This window comes from Notothenia rossii (assembly GCF_949606895.1).
Source record: "Notothenia rossii genome assembly, chromosome: 4".
NCBI classification, from domain to species: Eukaryota; Metazoa; Chordata; class Actinopteri; order Perciformes; family Nototheniidae; genus Notothenia; species Notothenia rossii.
In genome coordinates, this window is record NC_136902.1 from 1831779 (window position 1) to 1852027 (window position 20249).

General features: G+C 41.1%; 1 protein-coding gene across 1 annotated transcript in view; it reads left to right on the top strand.

The window, feature by feature from the left end:
* Positions 1–2668: 2668 nt before the first annotated feature.
* Positions 2669–20249, top strand: part of LOC307035612 (NLR family CARD domain-containing protein 3-like) — a 110259-nt gene continuing 92678 nt past the window's right edge. Inside the window, exon 1 of the mRNA XM_079675175.1 lies at positions 2669–2729. Within this exon, the coding sequence (XP_079531301.1) occupies positions 2704–2729 (26 nt within the window). The 5' untranslated portion in view covers positions 2669–2703. The remainder of the gene's footprint in view (positions 2730–20249) is intronic.

Consider the following 20249-nt stretch of genomic DNA (forward strand, 5'->3'; position numbering starts at 1 on the left):
CAACGACATTTTGCCAAAACTACGGCAACCGGCTGCGGAGGGAGACTCCCCCCCCTTCACTGGAGAACTGCGCTACCAGCCCCCCCCCCACCCGTCGACTTTCCTGAAATACTCCGTTCGTGATACAGAGGGCTTCATCAAATAACTTTGAGTGGAGCCAGAAGTTGGAGTACCAAACACTGACTCCAGGTACTCATCTGAGTACCTCACTGAGAAAGTTATGTGCACCCCTGTATCTACGACGTCTGAGGAAGATGAAAAATGTAAATTAAACATTGTTGAGAAAATGCTGCATCTCTTGCATTTATTGACGTAGAGGAGTCTTATTGTTTACCTTTTTAATATCATTTTTTGTCATTTTCAATTGCTTGGTTTTCGTGAAATTAGCCTGTTTTCCTATTAAAGTGTAACAGATTGATGGATCTCCACAGATCATCTTAAAGGCTCATAGTGTAGTTATGCAATGAATGAAAAACTTGGGTCAGGTTCCTCAACAGCGCATTACAAGACATCTATCAATATGTGTGAATACCTCCACCATTAAACTGTCATTCTGCACATTTCTTATACTATCTACATAAGAGTATAATTAATGTGTGTAATATCAGTTAAAATAAGTGCTTCAACATAGTTAACATTGCAGGAAAGCAATATATTAGACGTTAAGTACTTTGTCATGCTTAATATTTATCTGTAGATACCCCCAAAGCTTTCTTCTTATTTGAAAGAAGACCTTAACCTAAAGTATTCTTTAATGTTTGAATAAAGGTTAATTAGTTTGTCTGTTTTGCTCATCCTCAAATTAATATCTTTGTATATCCAGCACTAAACTGTTTTATAGAGCTCACTTACAGAATCTTCTTGATTTTTTATATTCTATATTTCTATCATGACCTTCTACTTTCCCCCTATGAAAGTATGTACTCCAATATGTTTTTCATCAAATAACATTATTCAACAAAAATAACATTATTCAAAAAATTATAATTCAATAACGTGCTTTAACCACTAGGCGGCGCACACAAGGTGCACACAGCATCCTAATAATAACTTTATATTATTAGTGTAGGACACTTATGTATGTATAACATCTGAAGATGTGTAGTTTTATTCATGTTTTTACATAATTTTACAGGATATTGCTAAACTATTTCTCATGTTTTACTTCTACACATTAATATCTGATTTGTAAAACATCACAGACAGAAAGGCATATCTGTCATTTAATGGTAAGCTATTGAAATTGTGATTCCATAGATGTGTCTCCCATCACCCCAATCCCCTATTCTCTCAACTCAGTATTTACATTCTTATATTCAAAGAAAATCAGTAATACCTTTAAAAACAAGTCCTTTTCTATCAGCTGTGCACCGTTATGGTGTAAATATAACCTATCTACCGTTTGGATCAAATGTAAAAGTCAGCCGAATTACTATTGATACTGCGAGGAGACGTATTGTGTGAAAAGAAATGCAAGATGTTGTTTAATTGTTGATATATTTATGATCCACGTCACATATTCAGTGTTGGCGGCAGTTCTCCTGTTTGTCCAGAAGTCTTCTCATCAGGGCTCTATAAATAAAGAACTACGGCAGATCTGTAATATGTAATGCAGCCGAACCGTGTATTACCATGCCGTTATGTGATGACTTCCAAAGAGAAAAGCAAGAACACTCGGAATAAAGTACTATTTTATTTTTTAAAATGTTTTTAGGATTTCATATCGTATAAACACCATATCCCAACGTGCATTGCGGCTAAGCAATCCAATCACGAGCTTCTAGCTGAGGATCTTGGGTAATCAGTTCAGTGGGTTTGTGTTGTGTATCGCGATGATGCTCGAAATGTGCCTTATAGGCCTACGTCTGTTTCCGGTGACTTTATTTTGAAATTCAGTTCCTGAGGAACGGCTAAAAAGCCTGAGATTATAGAATTAATCAAATAAATAAAAACAAGGATAATTGTGTGTTATTGCTGAGTAAATAACAGTGTGTTATTTAGGAAAGAATAACAAATTAGAAGGAAAAAATGATTTAAAAAAGAAATACAGATTTCAGTTTTCTGAGGCTCTGAGCCATTTCTTTTCCTCACAGACGACAAAAAAAAGTCAGACATTATAAGATTTAAAATAAAAACAATAATCGTGGCTTGGTATCGAGTAAGAACATGTTTTTATGAATCACACAGCTTCCGGTCTACCAAGACCCGACGGACAAAACGTGGCGTATCATATGCACGCAAAACTCGGCCTCAGGACTCAATGGGAATGGTTAGCGTATCATAGGCATGCAAAATAGGACTTCTGCGTATCTATTGCACGCATTTCCAATGTGTCAAGTCGTGTCATTTGTACGCAGACTGAAGAGAGTGGGTTGGATTTAACACTTGATCCTATTTCACATCATTCATCCAGATCTGTGAAGTAACTAAAGGTTTTAAATACAAGTAGTGGAGGAAAAGTACCTCTGAACTGTAGTGGGGTAGAAGTACACAGTTGCATAAAATGGAAATACTCAAGTAAAGTAAAGTACCTCAAAATTGTACTTAAGTACAGTACTTGAATAAATGTACTTAGTTTACACCACTAAAGCTCAGCACGCACTGGTAACGCTCAAACATCTGTGTGTTGAAGCCCAGAGCAGCAGACCTGGACCTGAACCTGGACCTGAGTCCCGCTGTGTTTCCTCAAAGAGTGACCGCTCAATGGAGCCTCAATCTGCTGATGGGGGGTAAGAATTTAAAACTGACTGAAAGCCATTTGAGTCAGTTGTTGTCTGTGTTGAAGCTTCTGTGTAACCTTCAGGAAATCTTGGTTATTAGTGACGTCGGTGGGCGTTAAGTGAACTGCAGTTAGCATCCTGGACATGAACTCAGTGACGTTCTCCACTAAAGAGATGTGTTTACGTTAGCTTCACACTGCTGGCTGTAGGGCAGCTGAAGAGACGCGAGGCACTTTGTAGATAAACTTCACGTCTTTAGGATTTACTCTGAACATCTTCCAGAGTCCTTCACATAGAGAGCAGTCCACCGGCTGATAGAGGAGACTCAGAGAGTCTGGAAGGTTCATCTGTTGGGAAACACAGAGCAACCCTGTCTCCTAAAAATTACGTTCCCACAGTACAGAACTGCCTTCTCAATTACGTTTCGCTAGAGTTTCTTATAAATGTATCTTAAATACGTTTATTTTCTACATATCTTTGCCATTTATTGTCTTGCTTATGATAATGATAATATTCATTTATAAATATCGTTTTAGAGCACACATTTGAAATCGAGAATCGGGCTCGATATGTGGTTAAATTAAAATCAGTAGGCGAGGCTGTAATTTCTCCAGCTGTTACTCTCATGAGCGAGGCAGAACATAATAGTTTTAACATCCCAAAAAGCTGCTGTGTCGTTTATTGCTCCTCAAACATTAAAACAAATCCAGAGTTACGTGTTTCTGAACTTCCTCTAAGAAGAAAGGACAGTAACAGAAGATCTCTGTGGTTTCAGGCTTGATCGCCGTTCAAATGACAGCGTTGGTTTCCCCAAAATGGGCGGGGCTGTAAAGTGACGTAGATTTGACTCATCTATTATTCAAAACCATTCTATTTATTCTAACGTAAATTACATGACAGTGTTTTATCTTTTTATTTACTTGTTTTTATTTTGAATCGTATAATGTCTGACTTTTGTCGTCTGTGAGGAAAATAAATGGGGCTTCGAGCCCGAAAATAATGAAATCTGTATTTTTGGAAATCTTTTTTTCCTTCCCATTTTCTTATTCTTTTCTAAATAACACAATGTTATTTACTCAACAATAACACACAATTATCCTTGTTGTTATTTATTCGTTTAATTTTTGGGCTTTTTAGCCGTAAATAAAGTCACCGGAAACAGACGTAGGCCTATAAGGGACATTTCGAGCGATACACACCACAAACCCACTGAACTGATTACCCAAGATCCTCAGCTTGAAGCTCGTTGATTGGATGTTTTAGCCACAATGCACATTGGGATATGATGTTAATGCGATATGATATCCGAAAACATTTAAAAAAAAAAAAAAACTTTATTCCGAGTGTTCTTGCTTTTCTCTTTGGAAGTCATCACATAAAGGCATTGTAATACACGGTTCGGCTGCATTACATATGACGGCCCGTCCACACACAGGCATCAAAACATCTTGAAAGATCTTGATGCTGGGCGTGTCTGAAGCTTGGCGATTTTTTGCGAGCAATGCGACCAACAACCAATCACATGAATCTCCCGCCCCCGACATACAAAGCAATAGCAATGTTTAAACGAAGTAAACTGGATATAAACTCTCCAAACAGGTGAAAACCAGTTTCACCCACTGTCTCTGCCCCCTCCCTCCATGCCTGGTTCCTCCGGTTTGTATCCCGGTAAATAGTTCTGGTCGTAAAGAACCGGGTGATTTGCTACCGTAATATCTCATTTGGAATATGAGGAAATGAACTGCGGTCTGTCTCTCCCAGCTTGCACGCGGTTTGACTGGCTAGCGCTTGCACTGGCGGGATTTGCATAAACGGGATTTGATTGGCTGATGCCAGCTTCGAAAGCATCGTGAGCATCAAAAGTTGAACATTGCTCAACTTTTGATGCTCACGATGCTTGCAAAGCCATGCTCCGCTCCCCACAATGCAGTTCGGCCAAGATTACAAATCTTCTACGTCACCCCATTCAAGTGAATGGGCGAAGCTTTGAAAGATTTTTTTCATGCCTGTGTGTGGACGGGCCGTTACATATCTGCCGTAGTTCTTTATTTATAGAGCCCTGATGAGAAGACTTCTGGACAAACTTGAAGAACTGAAAACTGAATATGTGACGTGGATCATAAATATATCAACAATTAAACAACATCTTACATTTCTTTTCACAAAATACGTCTCCTCGCAGTATCAATAGTAATTCGGCTGACTTTTATATTTGATCCAAACGGTAGATAGGTTATATTTACACCATAACGGTGCACAGCTGATAGAAAAGGACTTGTAGTTTTTAAAGACATTACTGATTTTCTTTGAATATAAGAATGTAAATACTGAGTTGAGAGAATAGTCAGGGGATTGGGGTGATGGGAGACACATCTATGGAATCAGAATTTCAATAGCTTACCATTAAATGACGGATATACCTTTCTGTGATGCCCCTGTGGGTTCATCAGTGGAGAGGGTGTGGCTGTGCTGTCTGTGCTGCACTTGCTGCATTGATTGCAGTAACTCAGGACACCTGGGTTTGGTGTCCTGCAGTTCTTTAAAGCCTCTCTGCTCCTCTCTGCTATCTCCTGCAGGCACCCGGCTCTGATGAGTATACCCAGTGTTTATGTGACTTGTTGGTGCAAATAAACACCTTTTTCTACCCGTTAATGTGTTGTGTCTCCTCTTTGTTGTGGCCTTCTGAGCCAGGTCACAACACTTTCTGTCTGTGATGTTTTACAAATCAGATATTAATGTGTAGTAAAACATGAGACATAGCAATATCCTGTAAAATTATGTAAAAACATGAACTACACATCTTCAGATGTTATACATACATAAGTGTCTGTGTGTACCTTGTGTGCACCGCCTAGTGGTTAAAGCACGTTATTGAATTGTTTTTGTTGAATAATGTTATTTTTGTTGAATAATGTTATTTGATGAAAAAAAGATTAAGAGTACATATTTTCATAGGGGGAAAGTAGAAGGTCAATGATAGAAATATAGAATATAAAAAAATCAAGAAGATACTGTAAGTGAGCTCTATAAAACAGTTTAGTGCTGGATGTACAAAGATATTAATTTGAGTATCTATTGCAGGTCTCCCTTGAAAAAGAGATATATGATCTCAATGGGACCAATCTGGTTAAATAAAGGTTTGAAATGAAATGAAATGAGGATGTGGAAAACAGACAATGTTATTAACACATTAAAGAATACTTTAGGTTAACCTGTTAAGCCCGAGAGACCCCGGTACCGGGGCACTGCCGCAACACCTCGCAGGAAACAGTGTCTGAGGGCATGTTCATTTAATAAACTATGAATGTTTTATATCCATGTAACGGGAAGAAACTCATCTAACTGATCATTTAATTTTTTTCAAAATAAAACCCACAATGCTAACGCTGAGCCTCTGAATTAGCAACGAGCAAAGAATGTGGTCTTCAATGGCATTAAAACGATAAAAACGCTGCTGAAGATAATCCATAGGTTAATCCAATGTGTCTGTGTCCCTTTGAAATGATTTCTGATAATCCATGAGCAATAAACCTGCTTTTCCGTTTCCAGATGTCAGAGCTAGAGCTCTCTATAGCTTCACTCTCATGCAAAACTCCGTCCGTGAAGCCCCCACCTTTTTGTTTTACCATGTGTGTGAGTGGGGAGATTCCCCTTCGATTCTATTGGCTCTAACGGTCAGAAAGAGATGTCAATCATCAAAATCGACCAATGGGTTCCAGAGATATGGAAAATCCACCCAAATGGCCCCAGAAGTGTTTTTTTTGTGCTAAATCTCTCTAAAAAGGTCAGATTTAACTTGTTGTGCTTCAATCTTGATACAGGGTACTTATATGTTCTACTTTCCTAAAGCTTTTAGTCTACCTTACCATCCAAGGGTAGTTTTCACTATACGTAAAAGAGAATTTTTGGACGGACACTATAATTTACAGTTTTTTTACTTTGTTCAATCTGAATTTTCATTCAAATAAAAAACATCTATATTGATTCTGACTTTTCTACATCCAACTCACAGGTTTATCATTACTTTGAGAAAAAAGATTATTAATTTATCCCTTTTAGAATTGAAGTTATGGTCATTTGTTCTGGGAATATCATTTTCGAGCCTGAGACCTGAAACACAGGCTCAGGGATAGACAGGTTAAGGTCTTCTTTCAAATAAGAAAAAAAGCTTTGTTGGTATCTACAGATAAATATTAAGCCTGACAAAGTACTTAACGTCTAATATATTACTTTCCTACAATGTTAACTATGTTGAAGCACTTATTTTAACTGATATTATACACGTTAATTATACTCTTATGTTAGATAGAATAAGAAATGTGCAGAATGACAGTTTAATGGTGGAGGTATTCACACATATTGATAGATGTCTTGTAATGCGCTGTTGAGGAACCTGTGACCCAAGTTTTTCATTCATTGCATAACTACACCGTAGTTGGCACTGGCGGCACATATCAGGCCCGGGCCGGGGGGCGGGGCCACATGACCGGGCCCTTTAAACCCAATAAAGCTTGACAAAAATATCGGGAGTCCGGGGTGGTAATCTGACGCTCGTGCGTAAAAAGTCGCTCAGTCAGTAAGATTACAATTTAAAACAATGTTTGAAAGAAAAGTAACTAAAGAAAAGGTGTAATATTTAAGATTTCGTTTCTGCAAAGGGTATAGAAACGAAATATATATCAGAGATAATAATGATATAACATGACATAAAGTCCAACAAACCACAAGGACAACGAAAACATAGCCTAATAAAATGACTACACTTCTGACTTCATTCACCATGGACAGCCAGCCGCCACCATGAGAGCAGAGCAGTGTAAAATAGGCACGGCGGCCCATACATTCACTTACAAGTAGGCTACTGTACAAATTAAATTTGAAGTGTACTCCCCACTACTTGAAGGGCACTCGGCGAGCCTTGCGCTCCGCGGACTCGTCCACAATCTGCTGTATGTCCAATTTCTTGGCTCGGTCACTTTCGATGGACAGCAAGGCCAGTCCACTCAGTCTCTCCTGTCCCATCGTGCTCCTCAAATAGTTTTTGATGAGTTTCATTTGGAGAAAGAGCGCTCGGCGGTTGCCACGGTGACAGGAAGAGTCAGAAATAAGATGAAGGCTGTGCAAACCTCACTGAATGTAGATGTTACTGCTGGGTTGTAAACAATGAGCATTTTTACCAGATCCGCGACAGATTTTAGTTTTTGGTCCCTGAAACAGGTTCTGAAAGAAAGCAGCTGGCCAGGGAAGCTGGCGGCGATGTCCCGACTGTAGTGCTCTCTAAGCCGCTGGGTGTAAATCCTCATCCTTTGCTTGTAGTAGTGTGTTGGGGTGAATTGCCTCAAACATGTTCACAGTTGCATTTAAGCTGGTGAATCTTTGGGACAGTTGCTGGATGATTATATCGAGACATGCATTGAAAACGGTCACCCGAAAGTTGCTCTCTGCGTCAGTGAGGCGGCTGTCTTCAGAAAGTTCATCAAAGTGTCTCGTAACTTTCCTGGCCCTGTTTGTTTCAAACTGTGTTTGACTTCCCCATTTAGTAGCCAGGCCAAGAGTGGCGGACTTCGCCTCATCAAATTGTCCCCTATACTCCACCAAAACACTGATGGCATTTTGCAGTAGAGTAGATGCTTTGAGAATATCCGCGTCTTTTGCTTCCATTAACTGTGAAGCACAATTTATGCTTTCCAAAATCTTGGTCTGCATGTTGACCAAAAATAGAAAGCTAAATTTGCTTATGGCATTCTTGAGTGCACTTGCTTCATTGCGCTCATCCTTTTCGTCACTGGTACGGGATATTCTGACGAGGGCTTTTATAATGTCTCCATATCTGTGCCTTAACGCAACAGGCGCATCATGGCGAGATGACCAGCGAGTGGGACATAAGCGTTTTAATGTGATAGTTCTGCTCTCTGGCGTCATTAACTCACTGAGCAATGCCCATCGTTTGATACGGTGACCAAAAAAGTTGTAGAGCGTCTCTACAGTGTCATAGAACTGCTTCACTCCAGGGACATTTTTAACAGAGTCGTTGAGTGCTAGGTTGAGATTATGAGCAGCGCAATGAACATAGTGGGCAAGGGGCTCCTTCTCGGCTATTCTTGCTTGCACGCCTGAATACACATCACTCATATTAGCCGCCCATTCATAGCCCTGTCCGCGACATTTAGACAGATCTAATCCGTTTTTCTCTATAGAACCAAGGATTTTGTTTTCAAGCTCTGAAGCTGATGAACCTTCAGTCACTTCAAAACCCAAAAAGACTTCATTGATCTGTATATCTGTTGCAATATCCATGTCGTTCTTAACAACAGTTATGTAGCGGTAAACCTGACTCAACTGGTCTATCTGACACATCTTGCGTTGTGTCCATGATGACGGAATAAAATGGGGCTTCGTTTATTTCATCAATGATGACAGATTTCACACGTTGAGATAATATGTAAATAATCTCATCTTGAATCTGGTGACTGAGGTATTTCACTGACCCTTCTGGTCGGTTGATTAGCTCTTTCAAAACAGGGTCGTAGCGAGCCAATAATTCTATTATTGACAAAAAGTTGCCAGCTTTTCCCTGACCTAGAACCTCTCGATGGCCCCTGAATGCCAAGTTGCTTGAAGCTAGAGTGAGAGTTACATTAACAATGCGCTCCACGACCTGTCTCCAAAATTGGGCGGCATTACGCACATTCCTCTCCATGTCAGCGTCTATTGTGCCGTTGGTTTTCCACTGCTCATATACGACGCATGCACCAAGGTGTATTTGAGTGGATTCATGCCTCTCGATTGTAGTAGAAAGATGTTTCCAGTCTTTTATTCCGTTTACCCATGCATTGTTGTAGAACGGTGCCTTTCGGTTGGCAAAAAGCCAGCAAGGCTCACAGTAGCAGCAGTCCAATTTTGGGGAATAGCACATCCAGCTGCGTGGAAATTTCATCCCAACTTTAGTGGTGGAGGTGTAATAGCTTTCTGAAAAGCAACGGTTATCCTTGTCTCTGGGAAATGGACCTTTGGGTTTGCATGGGCCCATTTTAAGGATATATCTTTTGATATTGGCGTCCTCAATGTTTTCAAAATAGTTTGCCCGATCAGTCGGAAAACGCTCCAGAGGATAATTGCAGGACACATCATGATCCGTGGTCTGAGTTTCACCCGTAGGAGTAGTGTGAGGAGGATACCTGTTGCTGCTTTCATTCCCAGTGTCCGGTACTTCTTCACCTTGCGGCGCAGCAGGTAAGGAGCCGGAGGGGGAGGGGTGCGGCTGGTCAAGCATCAGGCCTGGCTCTCCTCTAGACGAGCAGCTAGCAGCTGCTGAGTCGTCCCTATTATTATTATCATTATCATCATCATCACTACAGCCGAGAGACAGAAAAGGAAATAAGCTAGGCGGCCGAGCTACACGAAGTAACAACAACCATGATATCAACATTTACCACAAACTCACATTTTCTTGTTGACAGTGTGTGTCCGTGATTGTAGCCTACCTGTAAATCTGGCTAACCCTCACTAACGTTGTTGGCGGGCTGGGGCTCGGGGATGAAACACGGCTGGCAGTGGCAACAACTTCAGGTTCATCTCCCGCAGGAGGAGGAGTAGGGCGAAAAAAATATCCATCTAGCTTGGACAATTTGGCTTTTCCTTGGTCCTTTTGATCTTTTTCTTTGCGTTTTGAAGCTCCACTTTTGTGTTTATAACTGCTCATGCTTAGGCAGTGCTCTGTTGAATGACAAGTGATTGATGATGACGTTGACGTTCATTTACGTATGATGTTGATGGACGGCTGTTGATGACGATTTTACCCAAAATACATTTGGAGACAATAGAAGGGATTCACTTGCAATTTCTCATGTTTTAATGTTAAATGTGAGTGTGAAAATAGCAGCACAAGTTCAACTCATATTATAGGCTACAATGCTTTATACCTAATATGACCACGAACGTCAGTGCACTCAGTGGCGCGAGGCAGCAGGGCCCGCCGGCGAATATCTCCGGGGCGGAGCCTGCTGCCTCGGCGACGGGCCCCCATTGGGTCCCGACCGTCCCGGGCCCGGGGAGCCCTGCCCCTACAGCCCCCCCTGAAGCTCCGCCCCTGGTAGTTGGGTATATGACATGTCAATAAACCTTAGAAAATCTTGAAATCTTGAAAGGGATGTGCAAAATAGCCATAATACAGTTTTTAATGAACTATTAGTAGAGAATAACGAGTAATGAATATACTTTATAGATCTGCAGATAAATGTTTAGTCTTCTCAAGCACCAACTATCAAATATCTCTCCTGATTTTTGGCACTTGACAATCACCTTCCCTGAATTTGACTCAGGTGTAACTAAAGTCTGCTTTAAGGGTTGTTTGTATTTCACATCATTAATCAGAATCTGCAAAGTAACTAAAATAAATGTAGTGGAGTAAAAATACCAGGTTAACCTCTGAATTGTAGTGGAGTAGAATTACAAAGTAACAATGAGCCGTCATCTAAATATAAAATAAACGACACAGCAGCTTTGTCACGGTTTGTGAAACAAGCAGGACCCAAATGCAGATACAAACTGAAAATTCCTTTATTTCAAGGCTATGAGAGATATAGATATAGATATATATATATATATATATACAATGACAAAACAGAACACTCACCGCAGAACTAGTCAGGGAACAAGACGAACCGACCAAGACAGACAGAAAACCCAGAACTTAAATACACACAAGACTAATCACACAACAAGACACAGGTGAGGAGGGAGGAGGAAACACAGGGGCCCAGGTGAACACAATCAGACAATTAGACACACCAGGGAAAAGGACCAGACAATAACCCAGAGGAAAACATGACAGGGAAACAGCAAAAACACCCAAACCTACAAAACTATAAACGTGACATAACATGAGAATCGTGACAAGCTTTTTGGCATGTTTAAACTATTATGTTCTGCCTCGCTCATGAGAGTAACAGCTGGAGAAATTACAGCCTCGCCTACTGATTTTAATTTAACCAGATATCGAGCCCGATTCTCGATTTCAAATGTGTGCTCTAAAACGATATTTATAAATGAATATTATCATTATCATAAGCAAGACAATAAATGGCAAAGATATGTAGAAAATAAACGTATTTGAGATACGTTCATAACGAACGTAACGTGGGAGAAAATACGTTTCTAGCTAAACGTATTTGAGAATGCAGTTTAGTTCTGTGGGAACGTAACAGAGTGATTTATACCATTACATTGTAAAGAGTGACTTTAGAGTTAACATATTTTCATCAGTTTTTCTCCAGCGTGCCAATGTGTAGCTTGGGAACCAGAGAGTCACCGGTTCAAGACCCCAGAAGACCAAGTGCTACCCAGGTGTCCCTGAGCTAGGCAGCGTTCCCTACACTGCTCCCCGGGCCCGTACATATGGCAGCCCACTGCTCCTAACACTAGGATGGATCAAATGCAGAATGTACATTTCCCCTCTGTGGGACGATGAAGAGCTCCTTCTTCTTCTCTTGATGCATCTGTTTCTGTTTCAGGGTCCAGCAGCAGAGACCAGACTCTCCCAGCTGTCTGTCCCTCAAGAGCGACCTGTCGAAGGGAGCCATCATGAACTTTAAAGGACGACCTCCGTCTGCTGATCAGAAGTAAGCTGTAACTCACAGTAAGAGTCCGGTTATGATAAAACTGGTTGATATGAATTCTTGTCCAACATATTTTTCAGCAGTTTTTCTCCAGCATGTTTTACGGCCTGATAAATGGAACAAATAATCAGGAGAGTGAGAGCGGTGTTTCCTCAGCGAGAACTTTACTCTATTCAATTGCATTACCAAAAGTACAGCAAGTAGAAAACATGCAAAGCTTCTTCAGTAGAGTCCAAACACTTTTTCCTTTCACAGCATTTATCTAAGACTTCTTACTTTTCTCTCGGCAAGGCAAGGCAATTTTATTTACATAGCACCTATCAGTACGCGACAATTCAAAGTGCTTTACAAAATAAAAACAAAAGACATTTAAGAATAAATACAGCATAAACACATTATTAAATAGTGTAAGAGTCGGGAGGGCTGATAATTTATTCCGGGAAATTACTCAGACCTACTAATTGACCTAACAGAAGCTATTGAGTAAGTTTACTGCTTGGCTCAGATCCACCAACGTCAGCAAGATCTCACCTCTACTAACTCCTGAAGAACCAGGTTCAATTAACTGCTGTTTCAATTCAGACAACCCGCTAAATCTGTTTAAGCGATCCAGAAGGATTTTGATATCAGTAATGAGGTGTGGCCCTACCTAAGTGTGGCAGGGTGCAATCTTATCTTTCAAGCAGGAGAGGAGAGCACAGATGTCTTTTAAGTTGTCCCAATCCAAAAGGTGGGATCAGTTTATTTGAAGAGAAATAGGTCCAAACTAATACAGGGTTCTTACCTTCTCTCGTTACAACATTATACTCATACTAAACATATCATGCTGTGATCATGTTCTAATATGAAACCTTAATTCACAGTTTTACATTTATTACCATAATTTTTTACTTCAACTGCCCAATTCAGTTTGTGATTTTTAAAATCTCCCGATAGAATTTAGAGGCATTTCCTCATAAAAGACCGATGTTAATAAAAAGCACATTCAAACTTTCATTTTCACCCACTCAATTCACATCAATTTCATACATTTTTTCCAACACAGATGGCGGGAATAGCATTCACAAACCCATACCTATCCGCATGAATTCGGAGGAAGATTCCTCACAGGTGATGGGCCTAATATTCACAAACACATCACCCATCAAATCATTCCACTCAGTTCACAAAGAAATTCACTCAGCATTCAACCAAGACATTTTGAGAGATATTTACCAAGTCTGAGAGAACCTTACCGAGAGCTATTAACCCAGCTCTGAGGGACAGAGCTTACAGAGAGAGAGCATACCAGGGGAAACCCCCCCCTCTCTCGCTCTCTCCAAAAAGCCAGTGTCTTTATGCTCAACAACAGGATATAGAAACCTAAAGACCCCTCCTCCTTACCCATATTTGTGGAAACTGGGCATGGCCTCTGATGTACAGGACTGGACATGACCAGACATATTCTATGGCTATGGCATAAGGCACACCTTCCCATGTTTGTGTAAAAAGGACATGACCCCTGCTAAATATTATTCTCGGCTATGACATAACCACCTTTTTGGGGCCTCAGTGTGTTTCTCCTTAAGTCCGGAGCCCCCCTCCCTGTGTACTGCTGTGAGGGAAGAGGGAAGAAACGGCCTTCTCCCTTATCAGCGAGTAAGGCATAAATCATTACAGGCCTTACACTCAATTTAACAAACCACTTGTGTTTTGTTTATACTGTAAATATAGAAAAAAATCAAATATGAAGCATTTTCATTGTGGGTTATACAAGAATATAATTGACTATATTTGATTATAACTAACTTTCGTTTTAATTATTCAACCTGATATGGAGATCTCAAAAATGGCATTTAACAACAGGCATAAAAATGCAAAGATAATTAAATCAATAAATCAATAAATCAACACAGCAGGTACAGAATACATGAATAAAAGGCATACTGCAGTGCGAGTATGGGCAGCTCAATTAAAAGCAGCAGCAAAAAGACATGTTTTTAGTCTGGTTTTGAAAATAGGAAGTGTTTCAGCGGACGTGCACTATTCGGGCAGTTTGTTCCAGATTGTCGGGGCATAATAGTTAAACGCTGCTTTTCCATGTTTAGTGGTTATTCTCGGAACAGAGAGCAGACCCGACACAGAAGACCTGAGACTCCTGGATGATTCATAGTTATGCAGGAGATTGTTTATATACCTCGGTCCTAAGCCATTTAGTACTTAACAGCAGTAGTATTTTAAAATCAATTATTTGGCAGACTGGAAGCCAGTGTAAAGACTTCAGAGCAGGAGTGATGTGATCCACTTTCTTAGTGTTAGTGAGGAACCAGAGTAAAGACTTCAGAACAGGAGCGATGTGATCCACTTTCTTAGTGTTAGTGAGGAACCAGAGTAAAGACTTCAGAACAGGAGTGATCCACTTTCTTAGTGTCAGTGAGGAACCAGAGTAAAGACTTCAGAACAGGAGTGATGTGATCCACTTTCTTAGTGTTAGTGAGGAACCAGAGTAAAGACTTCAGAACAGGAGTGATGTGATCCACTTTCTTAGTGTTAGTGAGGAACCAGAGTAAAGACTTCAGAACAGGAGTGATGTGATCCACTTTCTTAGTGTTAGTGAGGAACCAGAGTAAAGACTTCAGAACTGGAGTGATGTGATCCACTTTCTTAGTGTCAGTGAGGAACCAGAGTAAAGACTTCAGAACAGGAGTGATGTGATCCACTTTCTTAGTGTTAGTGAGGAACCAGAGTAAAGACTTCAGAACAGGAGTGATGTGATCCACTTTCTTAGTGTTAGTGAGGAACCAGAGTAAAGACTTCAGAACAGGAGTGATGTGATCCACTTTCTTAGTGTTAGTGAGGAACCAGAGTAAAGACTTCAGAACAGGAGTGATGTGATCCACTTTCTTAGTGTTAGTGAGGAACCAGAGTAAAGACTTCAGAACAGGAGTGATGTGATCCACTTTCTTAGTGTTAGTGAGGAACCAGAGTAAAGACTTCAGAACAGGAGTGATGTGATCCACTTTCTTAGTGTTAGTGAGGAACCAGAGTAAAGACTTCAGAACAGGAGTGATGTGATCCACTTTCTTAGTGTCAGTGAGGAACCAGAGTAAAGACTTCAGAACAGGAGTGATGTGATCCACTTTCTTAGTGTTAGAGAGGAACCAGTGTAAAGACTTCAGAACAGGAGTGATGTGATACACTTTCTTAGTGTCAGAGAGGAACCAGACTAAAGACTTCAGAACAGGAGTGATGTGATCCACTTTCTTAGTGTCAGAGAGGAACCAGACTAAAGACTTCAGAACAGGAGTGATGTGATCCACTTTCTTAGTGTTAGTGAGGAACCAGAGTAAAGACTTCAGAACAGGAGTGATGTGATCCACTTTCTTAGTGTCAGAGAGGAACCAGACTAAAGACTTCAGAACAGGAGTGATGTGATCCACTTTCTTAGTGTCAGTGAGGAACCAGAGTAAAGACTTCAGAACAGGAGTGATGTGATCCACTTTCTTAGTGTCAGAGAGGAACCAGAGTAAAGAGTTCAGAACAGGAGTGATGTGATCCACTTTCTTAGTGTCAGTGAGGAACCAGAGTAAAGACTTCAGAACAGGAGTGATGTGATCCACTTTCTTAGTGTCAGTGAGGAACCAGTGTAAAGACTTCAGAACAGGAGTGATGTGATCCACTTTCTTAGTGTCAGTGAGGAACCAGAGTAAAGACTTCAGAACAGGAGTGATGTGATCCACTTTCTTAGTGTCAGTGAGGAACCAGAGTAAAGACTTCAGAGCAGGAGTGATGTGATCCACTTTCTTAGTGTCAGTGAGGAACCAGAGTAAAGACTTCAGAACAGGAGTGATGTGATCCACTTTCTTAGTGTCAGTGAGGAACCAGACTAAAGACTTCAGAACAGGAGTGATGTGATCCACTTTCTTAGTGTTAGTGAGGAACCAGAGTAAAGACTTCAGAACAGGAGTGATGTGATCCACTTTCTTAGCGTTAGTGAGGAACCAGAGTAAAGACTTCAGAACAGGAGTGATGTGATCCACTTTCTTAGTGTCAGTGAGGAACCAGAGTAAAGACTTCAGAACAGGAGTGATGTGATCCACTTTCTTAGTGTCAGTGAGGAACCAGTGTAAAGACTTCAGAACAGGAGTGATGTGATCCACTTTCTTAGTGTTAGTGAGGAACCAGAGTAAAGACTTCAGAACAGGAGTGATGTGATCCACTTTCTTAGTGTTAGTGAGGAACCAGTGTAAAGACTTCAGAACAGGAGTGATGTGATCCACTTTCTTAGTGTTAGTGAGGAACCAGTGTAAAGACTTCAGAACAGGAGTGATGTGATCCACTTTCTTAGTGTCAGTGAGGAACCAGAGTAAAGACTTCAGAACAGGAGTGATGTGATCCACTTTCTTAGTGTCAGTGAGGAACCAGAGTAAAGACTTCAGAACAGGAGTGATGTGATCCACTTTCTTAGTGTCAGTGAGGAACCAGAGTAAAGACTTCAGAACAGGAGTGATGTGATCCACTCTCTTAGTGTCAGTGAGGAACCAGAGTAAAGACTTCAGAACAGGAGTGATGTGATCCACTCTCTTAGTGTCAGTGAGGAACCAGAGTAAAGACTTCAGAACAGGAGTGATGTGATCCACTTTCTTAGTGTCAGAGAGGAACCAGAGTAAAGACTTCAGAACAGGAGTGATGTGATCCACTTTCTTAGTGTCAGTGAGGAACCAGAGTAAAGACTTCAGAACAGGAGTGATCCACTTTCTTAGTGTTAGAGAGGAACCAGTGTAAAGACTTCAGAACAGGAGTGATGTGATCCACTCTCTTAGTGTCAGAGAGGAACCAGAGTAAAGACTTCAGAACAGGAGTGATGTGATCCACTCTCTTAGTGTCAGAGAGGAACCAGAGTAAAGACTTCAGAACAGGAGTGATGTGATCCACTTTCTTAGTGTTAGTGAGGAACCAGAGTAAAGACTTCAGAACAGGAGTGATGTGATCCACTTTCTTAGTGTCAGTGAGGCACCAGAGTAAAGAGTTCAGAACAGGAGTGATGTGATCCACTTTCTTAGTGTCAGTGAGGAACCAGAGTAAAGACTTCAGAGCAGGAGTGATGTGATCCACTTTCTTAGTGTTAGTGAGGAACCAGAGTAAAGACTTCAGAACAGGACTGATGTGATCCACTTTCTTAGTGTCAGTGAGGAACCAGAGTAAAGACTTCATAACAGGAGTGATGTGATCTTCTTTCTTCGTGTCAGTGAGGAACCAGAGTAAAGACTTCAGAACAGGAGTGATGTGATCCACTTTCTTAGTGTCAGTGAGGAACCAGAGTAAAGACTTCAGAACAGGACTGATGTGATCCACTTTCTTAGTGTCAGTGAGGAACCAGAGTAAAGACTTCAGAGCAGGAGTGATGTGATCCACTTTCTTAGTGTCAGTGAGGAACCAGAGTAAAGACTTCAGAACAGGAGTGATGTGATCCACTTTCTTAGTGTCAGAGAGGAACCAGTGTAAAGACTTCAGAACAGGAGTGATGTGATCCACTTTCTTAGTGTTAGTGAGGAACCAGAGTAAAGACTTCAGAACAGGAGTGATGTGATCCACTTTCTTAGTGTCAGTGAGGAACCAGAGTAAAGACTTCAGAACAGGAGTGATGTGATCCACTTTCTTAGTGTTAGTGAGGAACCAGAGTAAAGACTTCAGAGCAGGAGTGATGTGATCCACTTTCTTAGTGTTAGTGAGGAACCAGAGTAAAGACTTCAGAACAGGACTGATCCACTTTCTTAGTGTCAGTGAGGAACCAGAGTAAAGACTTCAGAACAGGAGTGATGTGATCCACTTTCTTAGTGTCAGTGAGGAACCAGAGTAAAGACTTCAGAGCAGGAGTGATGTGATCCACTTTCTTAGTGTCAGTGAGGAACCAGAGTAAAGACTTCAGAACAGGAGTGATGTGATCCACTTTCTTAGTGTCAGAGAGGAACCAGTGTAAAGACTTCAGAACAGGAGTGATGTGATCCACTTTCTTAGTGTTAGTGAGGAACCAGAGTAAAGACTTCAGAACAGAAGTGATGTGATCCACTTTCTTAGTGTTAGTGAGGAACCAGAGTAAAGACTTCAGAACAGGAGTGATGTGATCCACTTTCTTAGTGTCAGAGAGGAACCAGAGTAAAGACTTCAGAACAGGACTGATCCACTTTCTTAGTGTCAGAGAGGAACCAGAGTAAAGACTTCAGAACAGGAGTGATGTGATCCACTTTCTTAGTGTTAGTGAGGAACCAGAGTAAAGACTTCAGAACAGGAGTGATGTGATCCACTTTCTTAGTGTTAGTGAGGAACCAGAGTAAAGACTTCAGAACAGGAGTGATCCACTTTCTTAGTGTTAGTGAGGAACCAGAGTAAAGACTTCAGAACAGGAGTGATCCACTTTCTTAGTGTTAGTGAGGAACCAGAGTAAAGACTTCAGAACAGGAGTGATGTGATCCACTTTCTTAGTGTCAGTGAGGAACCAGAGTAAAGACTTCAGAGCAGGAGTGATGTGATCCACTTTCTTAGTGTCAGTGAGGAACCAGAGTAAAGACTTCAGAACAGGAGTGATGTGATCCTCTTTCTTAGTGTCAGTGAGGAACCAGAGTAAAGACTTCAGAGCAGGAGTGATGTGATCCACTTTCTTAGTGTCAGTGAGAAACCAGAGTAAAGACTTCAGAACAGGAGTGATGTGATCCTCTTTCTTAGTGTTAGTGAGGAACCAGAGTAAAGACTTCAGAACAGGAGTGATGTGATCCACTTTCTTAGTGTCAGTGAGGAACCAGAGTAAAGACTTCAGAGCAGGAGTGATGTGATCCACTTTCTTAGTGTCAGAGAGGAACCAGAGTAAAGACTTCAGAGCAGGAGTGATGTGATCCACTTTCTTAGTGTCAGTGAGGAACCAGAGTAAAGACTTCAGAGCAGGAGTGATGTGATCCACTTTCTTAGTGTCAGTGAGGAACCAGAGTAAAGACTTCAGAGCAGGAGTGATCCACTTTCTTAGTGTCAGTGAGGAACCAGAGTAAAGACTTCGGAACAGGACTGATCCACTTTCTTAGTGTCAGTGAGGAACCAGTGTAAAGACTTCAGAACAGGAGTGATGTGATCCACTTTCTTAGTGTCAGTGAGGAACCAGAGTAAAGACTTCAGAACAGGACTGATCCACTTTCTTAGTGTCAGTGAGGAACCAGTGTAAAGACTTCAGAACAGGACTGATCCACTTTCTTAGTGTCAGTGAGGAACCAGAGTAAAGACTTCAGAACAGGACTGATCCACTTTCTTAGTGTCAGTGAGGAACCAGAGTAAAGACTTCAGAACAGGACTGATCCACTTTCTTAGTGTCAGTGAGGAACCAGAGTAAAGACTTCAGAACAGGAGTGATGTGATCCACTTTCTTAGTGTCAGAGAGGAACCAGTGTAAAGACTTCAGAACAGGACTGATCCACTTTCTTAGTGTTAGTGAGGAACCAGAGTAAAGACTTCAGAACAGGAGTAATGTGATCCACTTTCTTGGTGTCAGAGAGGAACCAGTGTAAAGACTTCAGAACAGGACTGATCCACTTTCTTAGTGTTAGTGAGGAACCAGAGTAAAGACTTCAGAACAGGAGTGATGTGATCCACTTTCTTAGTGTCAGAGAGGAACCAGTGTAAAGACTTCAGAACAGGACTGATCCACTTTCTTAGTGTTAGTGAGGAACCAGAGTAAAGACTTCAGAACAGGAGTGATGTGATCCACTTTCTTAGTGTCAGTGAGGAACCAGTGTAAAGACTTCAGAACAGGAGTGATCCACTTTCTTAGTGTCAGTGAGGAACCAGAGTAAAGACTTCAGAACAGGAGTGATGTGATCCACTTTCTTAGTGTCAGTGAGGAACCAGAGTAAAGACTTCAGAACAGGAGTGATCCACTTTCTTAGTGTTA